Source organism: Cannabis sativa, chromosome 3, assembly GCF_029168945.1.
Source record: "Cannabis sativa cultivar Pink pepper isolate KNU-18-1 chromosome 3, ASM2916894v1, whole genome shotgun sequence".
Lineage (NCBI taxonomy): Eukaryota > Viridiplantae > Streptophyta > Magnoliopsida > Rosales > Cannabaceae > Cannabis > Cannabis sativa.
This window is the reverse complement of record NC_083603.1, coordinates 53779406-53792878: the sequence shown is the minus strand read 5'-3', so window position 1 is coordinate 53792878 and position 13473 is coordinate 53779406. Positions and strand designations below refer to the sequence as shown.

Sequence of the window (13473 nt, the reverse complement as noted above, 5' to 3'; positions counted from 1 at the left end):
CAGAAAAGAATTTGTATTCTCTGACTGAATTTGATTGGGAGAGGAGGAGGTGGTCTCTTTAAGAATTTCTATTATCAGTTACCATATGGATATACAATTCACATCTACACGTGCTGAGTAGTAATGTTGAAATTACAAATGAAAAGTAATGAATATATTTTGCTCTCAACAAGAATTTTGGCCATTAAAAAGACCTGAAAACAACACTTGCTAATGAATTTGATTGGTAGCTCCCTATTTCATCATATTCTTGTAGCTCTGAATTGAATACTCGTGAAATATAACTAATGAATTAATTAGTGTGGACTTACCGAGCATAGATTACATTTGATGGCGCATAATAATTTTCTTTTGCATATAAAGAAAATTTTGTGCTCATGTTGGAAAACTTGTGAGACACCAGACGAAACAAAGATTTCTAGGATAAGTCATCATTTTTTTACAGGCCCCCAAGAGAGGGGCAAATACCACTCACAAAGATAGAAAATTTGGAGAAAGAAGCAACACAATTCTGCTGCACAAGTCTGATAACTTACTAATTTAGTTATGTCTTACAAGAATAATCTGATTGGGACTCGTAAAAGTCGCTAGGATATGGTGACATAACCTCTTGTTCTAGCAACTGCAACACTTCACCCATAGATGGCCGATCATCTGGATTTGCGTCTGTACATCTGGAGGCTACTTCAAGTATTGCTTCAACGGTTTCTGCGTCTGCATCTTTGCACCTATTGTCCACAATGTCCTCCAATCGATTTTCTTTTAAGAGTGTGTTCATCTAAAATGATCACATTATTTGATTTAGTTGAATTATGCATGGTTGGTTAGTTCCAAACACAAGAGAATACTTATAGAGAATGTGTTGAAAAAGCTTACCCAACCAACAACATTTAAGCCCCTCTTGACAAAAGATGGATCAGTTGGTCTCTTTCCAGTTACAAGCTCAAGCAAAAGGACTCCAAAGCTATACACGTCTGACTTCTCAGTGGCTCTACCACTTTGAAGATACTCTAAAATGTAGTCGAAAATTGAATTCAGTTTTCAAAATGCAGTCGAAAGATAATAGTAATGAGAGTATAATATCTATTAGGGAAAACAAACAAGTACAAACCTGGTGCCAAATAACCAAATGTGCCAGCAACAACAGTGGTGACATGAGCATCCTCATCAACCAAAAGCTTTGCAAGACCGAAGTCAGAAACACGGGGCTCTAAGTTTTCATCAAGAAGAATGTTGCTTGATTTTATATCACGATGCACAATCTTTGGAGAACAGTCATGATGCAAGTAAGCTAGTCCTCTAGCTGAACCAAGAGCTATTTTCAAGCGATTGCTCCAGTTTAGAGATCGATCTTCTACCCCATGTTCTGGAGCAAACAAAGAAAAACTCTTAATAATAATGTTGCCCCCAAAGAAAACATAACAAAATGTTATGATGCCAAATTATAGTCTTACCATGCAAGAAACCATCCAAACTGCCCATAGCCAGATAATCATAGATAAGAAGTTTCGAAGCAGGGAGTCTGCAGTAACCTCGCAAATTCACCAAATTTATGTGTTTTATGCTGCCCAAAATCTCTAACTCTCTCTCAAAAACTTGATCTGAACCTTGACGACTTCTATCAATCCTTTTAACAGCAAATGTTCCACAATCATTCATGACCATCCGGTACACAGTACCAAACCCACCAGAGCCCACAATGTCCTCTTCATCAAGTGCCTCCAGCTTTTCAATGAGTTCACACGAGGGGTATGGAAGGTCACCATGAAAAGTAATAAGTTTTGTGCCTGTTTGAAAGAATAAGTTAGAAATAGTAGCAGTAGCTATAAAAAAGATAGAAAAGATAATAGTGTACAGTTGAGGAAACATTAGCTTACTTGCTTCATGAACCTTTTGCTTTCTTACTTCTGAGTATCTCTTTGCAGCTCTTTCTTTTTTAGATAGCAAACGAGTCCAAAGGAACAAAAGGAGTACTACGAGAGTAAGGCCCATAATAGACATTGCACCAATCATCACTCCTTTGATGTCATGTGAAGATTTCTTAGAGGGAACTGCAGATAACAAACGGAAAATACACAGCAATTAGCATATTCAAGTTCGTATCGAATTGGGTTGACATCATTTTGTGGAAGTAGATACAATTTCAAAAGCTAAAGAATGGACCAAAACTTGCCTGACGCTTCATCACTTGCAGCAGTATGAGGCAGCACTGCAGGAAATCCTAGTGAAGTCCGACATGGTTTACGCATTTGCTGTCCACAAAGATCTAGATTACCCGTGAACCTGGAGAAACAAAATGGATTATTCAAAAGTCAAAATTCATTGTATGACACATACTACAACAAGCTCTGGGGCATCTCTAAATGTATTGTCACAGGTTGCAGTTATGTTGTACAGTTGCACTAGCCAAACCAACATGCTTGTTCTACTGTGATTATTGGTACTAATTGAACAACATGATTGAAAGCTTTAATTTTCTTCTAGCCAAGTGTCCCAGAAATTGTCTAGAAATATTCAAAGAAAAAGGCCAGTATGTCACAACAAATTTCAAAGGGCAAATTGTGATTGCCAACTAACAATCATAGGCAGAAGTTATTGACACAAGGATAGATTACTCACGAACTGCTCCCAAAAGTGCTTAAAACTCCAATGTCCGGGATTTCACCCGAAAAAAAGTTGGTAGACAGGTTCCTGACACAAACGCATACTAGCACAGTCAAGAAATAATCCTTTTATCAACAACAGCGTACACTGGACATAAATATAGCTTTGAACTCACAGATTGCGTAGTCGACTAAGGCAACCTATAGATGAAGGTATAGCTCCCTTCAGCAAATTGCTTGATAAATCCCTGCATTCAAAATTTTACTATAAGAAAACAAAGACCATTCATTGTTCAAAACTTTATTTTGAATGTTAATAGCAATATTAGTACCTAAATTGAATCAATACCCATATTAGCAACTTGTTAAAAAAAATTAATTTGCAACTTCTCACTGTACAGTACAGTTAATTAACAATGGATCACTACAATCAAAAGCTGAAACTACAAAGGTTAGTCCACCAAACCCACCAAAAATGAAAAACTTACAGGATGGTAAGATGGGAAAGGTTTCCAATATTTGCTGGTATGCCACCTTGGAGATAATTAGCTCTCAAATATCTGCATAGAGAAATAGTCAAAGAAAGTATGTTTCATAAGTTCTGATGGCATAACTATATTATTCTATTGACATTCAGCGTATGAGAATGCAAAGAACCCAGGCAATAATTTTCACTTACAAGGCTCGGAGCTCGCTACAGTTTGTGATTTCAATAGGAATGTTTCCATGCAAGCTGTTCTGGTGAAGTGCCCTGTCTCATATTGAAAATCAAAATATCAATAAAAATAATAATACTGTAGAAACAAAAATGGGAAAAGTGAGAGATGGACATCTGAGCTTACAGTCTCTGTAGTTTACTCAGCCTCCCAATGCTTGGAGATATAATCCCTCCAAGTTGCATGTATGGTAAGTTACTGAAAAACCCAAGTAGAAGTCTTTAAGCTTAAAATGGAAAATATTAATCAAATAACAATGGTACAAATGAAGAACGGGTTAAACTTACATTGTACGGACTCTCTGATCCTCAGTATTGCAAGAGATACCAGTCCATTGGCAAGGAGATTCATCAGTTGGAAACCAATTGTTGAGGAAGTTTTTACTGTCATTTAAAGTGGTTTTTATTTCCAGCAAAGTGAGACCTGAAAATTAGAACAAATATTCCAACTTTAAACCCCAGATGCTTGATTTAGATATGCAGAAAACACACAAAGACTTTTTTTACAATAAATAACTAAAAAAAGTTCAAACTTCTCTGTTCCAGATTTTTTTTCTCCCTGACTTTGATTTTCTCAGCAACCAAACAGTGAGTGAGAAAAATACATGTGAGAGAAGAAGAGAAAAAGGTTTTCCTTCCTTACCATCTTCAGTGAGAGCAGAAGAGCTGGGGAAAAAGTGGATCGCCACTGAAATGACTGAGAGAAACCAAACCAAAGTATCCATTTTCATTTATCCTCTAAACTTGTTGCAAAATCCTTATTTTGAACTTGGTCACCACACAGTAAACCACACCGAGAGAGAGAGAGAGAGAGAGAGAGAGAGAGAGAGAGAGAGTATAAGACAATGGAGTATCACCGAGACCAACGCTAGCAATAATAATAATTTTATTGAAGCATGAAAAGAGAGAGAGAGAGAGAGAGTAAAGTGGTTTTTCCCGTATTTTATGAGAATAGTAAAAGACAGGCTTTTGAAAGTGTTTTGAAAGTTGTGTAAACAGAAGTGAGTAGCCGTTGTCCACACACGTTGAAATTCAAAAAATTGAATCTTTAGCTCCATCACACTTCACCTGAACCTTGTCTGCAAATTACAATAATTTAATCAAAATAATAATATAATTTGTGTATTAGTACTCGTTTTTGTTGCCAAATAAATAAAAAGTACGTATCCTTTTTCATTTCATACACACGTATTCATAGTTAATAAATAGCTAGTGAAACTAAGGCATGGTTCTTATCTTAGTAAGAATTACGTACCCACCCACAGTATTGTATATTGCCCATTTATATACAATATCTATATGTACAACGTCAACGTATAATGGTAAAAAGTGTAAATTTCATCATATGTATATCTCTGAGTAATGCCAAGCAATAATAATGTTGTTTAACTTTTTCTCTTTAAAGAATTAGATATTCCTGTCCCAAGTGTCATTTGTACACAATAGAATAGTATATAGTTAGTAATATCCTGTTGAATGTGCATTAACCAACAGTATAATTTCTCAAGATTTATATTTTGTAAAGAATGTTTTAGGGAAAAAGTAGTCTTTATTAATGGAAGTCAAGTACTTTCTCATTTGAAACTTTGGCCGCGAAAAAAGTAGGTGTCATTTAAATGAGCATTTACCACATTCTAAATATGTCTTTTTGTTAGCTATTCTTCTTAAGTTATTATATTAAATTATATGAGACTTAATATTTAATTGTACCAATAACAGAGAGTGTTAAACACTACTGGTGCGTTTTATTATTTCTCCATTTAAATATAGAGAAATATTAAAAGAGAGTGTCTAGCGCCCCTTCAACCTATAATGTCGTTATTGATGCAATTAAATATCGAGTCTTGTACATTTTAATATAACTTTTATTAAATATTGCTGAACAATCACACACAATCATTTTAAAATAGAAAAAAAAAAAGCGGGGGTTTGCAAAGAGTAGGGATTTCACATATGATCATTTTAAGTGGTGCACCACATATGTCTAATAACAATATATTACAAATGCAAATTGCAATCAATATAATCTCACACTCATTAGGGGCATCAGTGCCTTGGGCATGGCCTTAACCAATCACCAAAATTATAAGCTGAATCTTACTGTTTACACTCGTCTTCACATGTCACACAAATAATTAAGGCCCCCTTCTCATTTTTTAAGTCTTGCACATTTAAAATTAAAAAGAAATATTGGTGATTTATAGAAAGATGCTATTAGAGCAATTTGCCAAATAAAAATAAACATAGAAATATAATGTATTTATCATTCAATTTTTATAATAGCAACCATTGTTATTGTTTATCTTTTAGCTTTACAAAAACAATATCACAAAAATCATATTTTTCAAAGCACATTTCCTATATCAATCTTTTATAGCTGCTCAGTCAATTCTAAGTTGAACTCAAAGTAATTTGTGATAAGAAAATGGTAATAAGAAATTAGAAAAGAACAAGTGCGGTTGTTAAAGAAGAGTCAAAACATTTTTTTTCCACTCTAGTGTATTCTTGTCTTCTTCCTTGAAATGAATACACTTTTTGATTATGTGATAGTGGTACCATGTTTGTTTTTAATATTTAAACTTGGAAAAGAAGGAAGAATGATTTCGTTCTATGTAGAAATAAAAAAAAAAACACACACACATAGCTTTTACTTCGGATAATATTTTCCAATTTTTATTTTGGTTCTACAATATGAAAAGTAGGGCTAAGACATTGATAGTCTCAAAAGCTTAAATAACATAGATAAATAGTTTTGAAATATTCAAAACCTGGAGCTTAAGATAGTGTAAGTTCCACATGTCAAGTAGAAGAGAGACAGTAGGTAAATCATTTTCTTTTTCTTTCTATTATGCTATATTTTGATGGCCCATCTATTTGATTAACTTTATTAAGTACATCACTACAGCTTGGAAATGGTCTCCTCACCCTTGGGTGTTTGACATTGGAAAATGCATGCCACCTTATCAAAATCTACTTCCTTTACTTGAATTTTGAGCTATTTTGTACAACTATCTTACTTTAAAGAAAAATGCTACAAAACACTATTATGTCCAGCACATCTTAATTTACTCATATTATTTGTTTATTTATTTATTCTTGAGGAGTTTTAAAGCCTACCCGATAAAGAAAAATGTGTTAGTATTTCTTTTACTATAGTTGTAGGCATCGGCGGACCTATATAGAGTTCAGTTTTAGTCCACCCTCAAATTTTAGAACATAGTATATCATAAAATTAGAGATAGAAATAATACATAATTATTAGATAATATAATTTGTGTAGGTATTTATTCGTTACTTGGTAGATCTGATTTTGAATTTGATTCCCCTCAGTTCTATCTTCTATTTTTATTTAGGCTATTTAGTAATTTTTTCCCGAACTTTGACATGTACTAAATCGTGCCCCCTGAACTTTTTTGGCCGTTAGAAATTCCCCTGAACTATTGAGATTGTTAAATTTAAGGACTTTTGTCTAATTTCATTCAATTTTACTATTTCAGTGATTGTTTATGTACTAAACCATGCTCCTCAGACTTTGATATCTACCAAATCATACCCTCAAACTTTGATATGTACTAAATCATGCCCTTGAATTTTCATCCATGTTAGAATTTTTTTTACTAAAATTAGACAAAAATCCTTAAATTTAACAATCTCAATAGTTTGAGGAGAATTTTTAACGGCCAAAAAAGTTCAGGGGGCACGATTTAGTACATGTCAAAGATTGGCGGGAAAAATTACTAATTAGCTTTTTATTTATATATAAATTTATTATTTTGAAAAAAAAAATTATAAAATATTAACGTAGAGTATTCAAACAATAAATATAACTTTTTCCCTAAAAAAACTTATTATATTATTAAATTATGTTTAATTATATTTAATTTATAATTAACACAAATTCCCACATAAAAAAACTAAAACAAGAATTATAAAATCTCATATTATTATTTAGATGTTAAAATTTGTTCCAATTTATATAATAATTTTATTCGAGATTTAAATAAAAAATATAATATATATTTTTTTAAAAATTATTATTTTAAATTTTAGTGCAAAATTTAGTTAGCCCACCCTAAAATTATATCATAGGTTCGCCACTAGTTGTGGGTGGATGGAAAAGAAAACTAAATAAAAGTGATATTACATTGAATAATTTTGTATAATTATTTTTGATTAAAAATAAAAATAAATAAACAGAGTCGGTTTTAAGATATATATAGTCTAAGATGAAATTAAATTTTGGAGTCCTTACATAAATAGTTTAACCATTATTAAAATAATAATTCTAGTAGTTTGATGTAGTGGTAAAATATTTTAAAGCTCTTAAAAGTTACAAGCTTCAATCCTCCATATGAACACATTTAATAAATCTACAAATAAAAATAAAAAGTGGATGTAAGGAATTGATCCCTAACCTCTTACTTTAAAATGATACTCTTTACCATTATGTTAAACACTATATTGATATATTCTTTTATTATTTAATATTTTAATACTATATACTAATAAATTTTTTTTCACAATTTTGGAACCTTAAACGTTCCGGGGCCCAAGGCGCACGCGTTGCTCGCCTCACCTCAAGGTCGACCATGTAAATAGATAATTTCATTAACATTGTAAGAGCTTTTTCGGTCAAGTCATGAATAATCGAATTATATACATTACATTTACTAAATGTCTACCCATACATGTAATCCGAATCAAAATTACATGTCACTATTATTTAGTGCTTAGTGAACCGTACTTGACAATTCTATAAAGATTACATATTTTAATACATTACCAACTCGTTTTATTCATAATAATATGGTCTTAATTCTTTTGTACTCTTACAAACATAAACCCTAACATGGACCACACGTGTACCCCATTCCTAGATATATATATATATATATATATATTTATATATATATTAGATATTAGTAACATGCAATACATATTCACGTATGTTAATTTTATTTTAGTTTTTAGTTTTTTTTAATATCGTAATTTTAAAATTAATAATATTCAATGTGATAATCATTGAAATTTGAAAGCATAATAGTAATTTAAATAAAACAAAAATTACTATTATACTTTGTAAGTATAATTAAAAAAAAAAATATTATTCGTCCTAAATTTATCTTCAGAATTAATGAAAATGCTCATTTGATTAAACTATCAAAACATTCAAATTTAATTTAAAATAATATTTAAAGTTTAACTAATTCTAAATATCAAAATTTGAAAATAATTTTTAATAAAAAAAATAAACAATATGAACAAATTTATTATTAATTGCAACACTTTAGGTGGATTAATTATATTTAGGTTTAACTTACTACATGGATACTGGCCCTTTACATGGTAACATCTAATAATTTGGTTTTTTTTTTTTTTATATTTTGAAAAAAAAAGTCACCCAATAATTTTTCATAAACTAAATATTCTATTATATAACTACATTTTATATAGAATAGATATATTAGATATTAGTAGCATGCAATACATATTCACAGTTGCTATTACTTAATTATTAACTTAAATAATAATTAAATTTAATATTCTATTATATTTTTTAAATATATAAACCAAAATCTAATTTTAAATTTATTTATATAAGAAAATATATCTAACTAATTTTATTAAATAATAAAGTAAATTTGATACATTTATTATAAATTATGAGTAATAATTGAATTAATATTTTTAATTCAAATTAATAGTTATATGAAAAAAATAATGAGATTTTTTCATTTTTACACTTCAAACTATTTTTTTTTTTTTTGTATTTTTACAGAATTCTACATAAAAATACTTATTGCAACTAGCGCTGCAACTTAAATTGCAACAAAAAATTGTATAGAAACTCCTATTGCAACTAGTGCTGTAACTACTTTAAAAATTCAAACCGTAAATTTAGAAAAAAAAAAGTTAAAAAAAATAGTATATGAGATAATTCTCCAAAAATAATTATATAATTTTGTTGATATTTTTAAATAATTATTTAAGTTATATTTTAATAAATAAATTAAATTTAAATATTTAATTTTTTTTTTCTAAAAAAAATAAATGATTAATTAGTTTAACTGTATTAATTTTAACTTTTAACATTTAAGGAAAAAGAACCCAACAATTTTTGTTAAATAATCACATTTAATAAAAGAGATACATACACACGTTTTCATATCCATTTGTATTTTGCAACTGACCGAGTTCTTTTGCTTTGGCTCGTATAAGAGAGGAATGAGGGACTAAAGGAGAAGTGAATCGATGTAAACATCAGATCCCACGTTATTATTACTTTGTTCAATGGTTTTAAATAACATACTTGGCAGCAGCATCATTGAGTGATTCTATATTATCAGGAGTTTGCAAGTACTTGTTGAAAAGCCACCTCGATGTGTTGACAGCATCGCCGGCACCTTTTACAGGGAAAACATTTCTACTGCTTTGCCAATCGTTTGTGAGCTTTATCCACTCCCTCCTCCAACCCTTCAATGAGAAACCATTACCTTCTTCTAAGCTTTTAATTAAAAATTTAAAATATATGCCTGCTCGGGGACCATAATAATCTCGTAAAAGCCCACTCCAGTACTTGTTTCCTGCACAAAATAGATTTATTACTCTCAGTTTTGGATCAATTTTGATTTTATCAAAAGAAACTCCAGGGAATACTCATTATGCTACCATAGTCGCGAAGCAAGCTTGGTTCTTCATCTGAGTTGTCAAACCACATTGTTATTTGAGTTCTTGCATTCCACTCAAACTGCATTTTGGATTGCTACAGTTAATACAATTATACTTTCTGTATTGATAAAGATTTTAAGTAGTCGATATAGTTCAGGGAGATGCAGACCTGCTTTTCCTGATTTTCATCTTGGGCTAGTTGTTTTGCACTTTCTAACCAAGGTCCTAGAAGAAATCCTTCATGACAAGCTAAAAGAGTGTCAAAATCATCCACCAAATCCAAAAACTTGTGGCTATAGTGAGTCACTCCTTGAACATTATTTGATTGATATGCTTCTATTGCTTTCAAAAACAGCTGGTTTGCATATTTTGCTAAAGCTTGTCTAGTCAGATCAACAAGATCGTACCTGAGCTCAGTGAAATAACACAAAAGTTCAAGATCAAGAGACAGACACAAGAGCTATTGCCTAGTTAAAAAAAAAAAAGAATAGAGAGAGAGAGAGACTAGAAGCACGTTACCTGTAGGTGTTACTTCCAGATAATTCATCTCCACTTTTAAGAAAAAGTTCTAAAGCACGTATTACTTCAGAAGTAGAATACCAAAGATGAGGTTGGTCAAATGATTCAGTAATTGGTTTTAGCATTGATCTTCTGGACACTTGGTTTTCATAGTGGGAATATTTTTCTTGTGGAATCGATAATAATGATGGATCAACATCGGGAAATGCCACAATTACATCCCTATTTTTGTCCTATTTTCATAGATCCAGTTACATATTTTAGAATATAAAATACTAAGATAAGGAGGCACCAACTTGTCATTCTTTAAATCATGCTTTTAGAAATGACACTTGACAATACACTTCTGGTGGTATAAGCAATATGATAAAATGCTAACCCAAGTACCATTTATAAGTTATAATGCTTGGAAATGGCATTTATAAAAGGATTCACGATTTCAAGAATGACAGCAATTGAAGAACTCACATTAGCACCATCAGTGCAATTGTAGATAGTGTGATATAAAATATTCCAAGCATCTTTCACAGAAGCAACTGATTGGCCATAACGCCTTGCTGGATAGAGATCAATCCAGGCCTGAATAAAAGAGTAACATATTATACCAAAAACAAGACATGTAAAGAGAAACACATCCAATTTTATGAAATTCTTCACTTTAGAATTTGAAAGAATATCTTTAAGACTAGTAAAGAAAAATAATTGGAATTGATTCCATTTTGATTAATGAATGACTTAAACAATGTAGAATTCAGCTATAACAGCTTTCTTGGATGAATTAATAAGTTTCTGGTCTAAAAACTCTGTTTAAAAGTGTTTTCATTCTAGCTATCAAAGTATTACTAAAAATAAATAATAGAGCTCGAGATTACCTTGACATCAACTTTCTTGTGATGGAAAGCCATTTCAGACATGAGATCGTAAACAATAGGATTCTGCTCTATGCCTTCCATTGACATTCCAACACCAACCTAAAAGAGAGTATGGACCAAAAACATGATTCATATCACATAATTCAAAAGAAAAGATCTGAGAACAAAAATTATCTAAATATCGTAGCAAGCATCTACTCAAGTAATGTTCAGATTAATTAATCTCTCGGAAAGGTATAATGGCTAATGACAATGATGTGACTGCAACCTTGTGGTATGAAAGAAAAACCGATCAATTATAAAAAGACTTGCCATGGTTGAGTTTTCACTTGTGCGAGCATCAATCGGTCCAGAAGCTATTGCATCTAAAATCCCATACATCTCAATATTTCCTGCAAAGTTGTGCAGCATACACCTGTAAAGGAAAATAGCAACAAATTAAGATCAAACAGGGAAATTGTGCCCATGAAATTATAAATACAGTAAGTCAATAAAGAATAAAAGCTTTGAAGCATCTTGATACGTTGACATATAATGCAAGCACGCAGAATAACAATATTTATGACAATGTGAGTCACAGTTATTCATTTGTAGACATCAATACAAATTCAAGCTTCACATTGATGAGGATGCTTAACATAGCAATCTCAAATATGTGTGTGTGGCAGTGACATACACCCTTATTATCCAGATGGAATAAGAAAATAAGACACACAAAAAAAGTATAGTCAGAAAAGTAACCATTACATATGTGTGATTTATTTGAACCTATCTTTCATTCATTAAAAAGATGTGTCCTATTTTTCAAGCCTAAACTAATGGTTGGTAGAGAGAAACATGCATATTAATTAATATACATATAGAATGATAATTGGGGTACTGACTTAAAATTAAAAAAGGAACGATGACCTTCCAGATATAAGGAACACCATAAAACTGCTCTGAAGTAATCCATATGGGTTTGACTTCAGCAAACAGATCTAAAACTACCAGCTTGCCTAGAGGCACGGAATGCAAAAGTGCCTGCAAACAAGGAGTATAGTCAACCACAAGGAAAACACGAAATTAAACCTGAAAGTAAACCAACAAATGCAACAAAGCATTAATTGGTGCTTGGTGAATAAATAAGTAATTGTAGAAAGGAAAGTAAAGAAACGACAACAAAGGCAAATAATATACAAGAACCTTCATTTGTGGAGGTCTCCAGAACGGGTCATATGAGAATAGCCATCCCTAGAACAGTGCAATATATCCATCAGGTGCAAGACAAAAATGTTACACCTTAAAATTAGTCTCATTAGTATAATTGATTAGGGGCTTTAAGTGAGCTATCTTATATCCTAAGGTGTTAGTTTTAACAAAATCAGTTAAGAGAGGGTTAGTATAAATAGAGGGCTGATCAAAGCTTACAAACGCCCTTAAAAACCCCATGACCGCACCGCTAGGTGTGAAAGTAACCGCCCACCGAAATTGATGGTTGTGACGCCGCATGATTTTAGACGAGTGTCCCCCATCATTCAGACAATAAAGTCGGTTCAGATGGCTTTCAAACATCCTCAATCACCCAACGTGAACGCCTCCCGAAATCCCATCGGAGGGTGGCAATGGATGATTTTAAATGAATGTCCGCTTCAACTAGCTTTCAAACATTTAAAATCAACCAACGGAACCACCCAGCTGATGGTTGTGACGCCGCATGATATCAGACGAGTGTCCCCCATCCTTCGGACAATGAAGTCGGTGCAGATGGCTTTCAAACATCCTCAATCGCCCAACGTGAACACCCCAAAATACCATCGGAGGGTGGCGACGCGGAATGATTTTAAATGAATGTCCGCTTCCACTAGCTTTCAAACATTTAAAATCAACCAACGTAACCGCCCAGTTGATGGTTGTGACGCCGCATAATTTTAGACGAGTGTCCCCCATCCTTCGGACAATGAAGTCGGTCCAGATGGCTTTCAAACATCCTCAATCACCCAGCGTCAACGCCGCATGATTTTAAACGAGAGATTAAAATCACTCGTTTAAAATCATGCGGCGTGGGCACCCACTGCGGGCTAGCGGAGCCTTGTGACGCTGGAAAATTTCAGAT

The 13473-nt window shown here is 32.1% G+C and overlaps 2 protein-coding genes across 2 annotated transcripts in view; both read right to left on the bottom strand.

The window, feature by feature from the left end:
* Nucleotides 1-392: 392 nt before the first annotated feature.
* On the bottom strand, nucleotides 393-4575 carry LOC115710306 (LRR receptor-like serine/threonine-protein kinase FEI 1). The gene is made up of 13 exons (XM_061111264.1): nucleotides 3962-4575; nucleotides 3607-3742; nucleotides 3446-3517; nucleotides 3283-3354; nucleotides 3092-3163; nucleotides 2780-2851; nucleotides 2620-2691; nucleotides 2174-2283; nucleotides 1878-2051; nucleotides 1455-1787; nucleotides 1112-1366; nucleotides 877-1010; nucleotides 393-778 (listed from the first exon to the last, which is right to left on the bottom strand). Exons 1-13 carry the CDS (start codon nucleotides 4047-4049, stop codon nucleotides 545-547), a joined length of 1824 nt encoding a protein of 607 aa, XP_060967247.1. The 5' UTR covers nucleotides 4050-4575; the 3' UTR covers nucleotides 393-544.
* A 4858-nt stretch (nucleotides 4576-9433) lies between these two features.
* The window catches only part of LOC133035391 (alpha-N-acetylglucosaminidase-like), a 19711-nt gene continuing 15671 nt past the window's right edge, over nucleotides 9434-13473 (bottom strand). The window contains exons 11-19 of the mRNA XM_061111263.1: nucleotides 12564-12611; nucleotides 12293-12401; nucleotides 11691-11794; nucleotides 11379-11477; nucleotides 10975-11085; nucleotides 10507-10739; nucleotides 10157-10394; nucleotides 9988-10066; nucleotides 9434-9902 (exon numbers count right to left, since the gene is read on the bottom strand). Of these exons, the coding sequence (XP_060967246.1) occupies nucleotides 9616-9902; nucleotides 9988-10066; nucleotides 10157-10394; nucleotides 10507-10739; nucleotides 10975-11085; nucleotides 11379-11477; nucleotides 11691-11794; nucleotides 12293-12401; nucleotides 12564-12611 (1308 nt within the window). The 3' untranslated portion in view covers nucleotides 9434-9615. The remainder of the gene's footprint in view (nucleotides 9903-9987; nucleotides 10067-10156; nucleotides 10395-10506; nucleotides 10740-10974; nucleotides 11086-11378; nucleotides 11478-11690; nucleotides 11795-12292; nucleotides 12402-12563; nucleotides 12612-13473) is intronic.

Excerpts from the sequence above, each read along its gene's own strand:
- LOC115710306 (XM_061111264.1), bottom strand. The coding sequence starts at position 4,049 with ATGAAAATGGATACTTTGGTTTGGTTTCTCTCAGTCATTTCAGTGGCG. Across the intron at positions 2,852-3,091 it reads CTTTCCCATCTTACCATCCT|GGATTTATCAAGCAATTTGC; the intron begins GTAAGTTTTTCA and ends TTTTGAATGCAG. Across the intron at positions 779-876 it reads GCTTAAATGTTGTTGGTTGG|ATGAACACACTCTTAAAAGA; the intron begins GTAAGCTTTTTC and ends TGATCATTTTAG.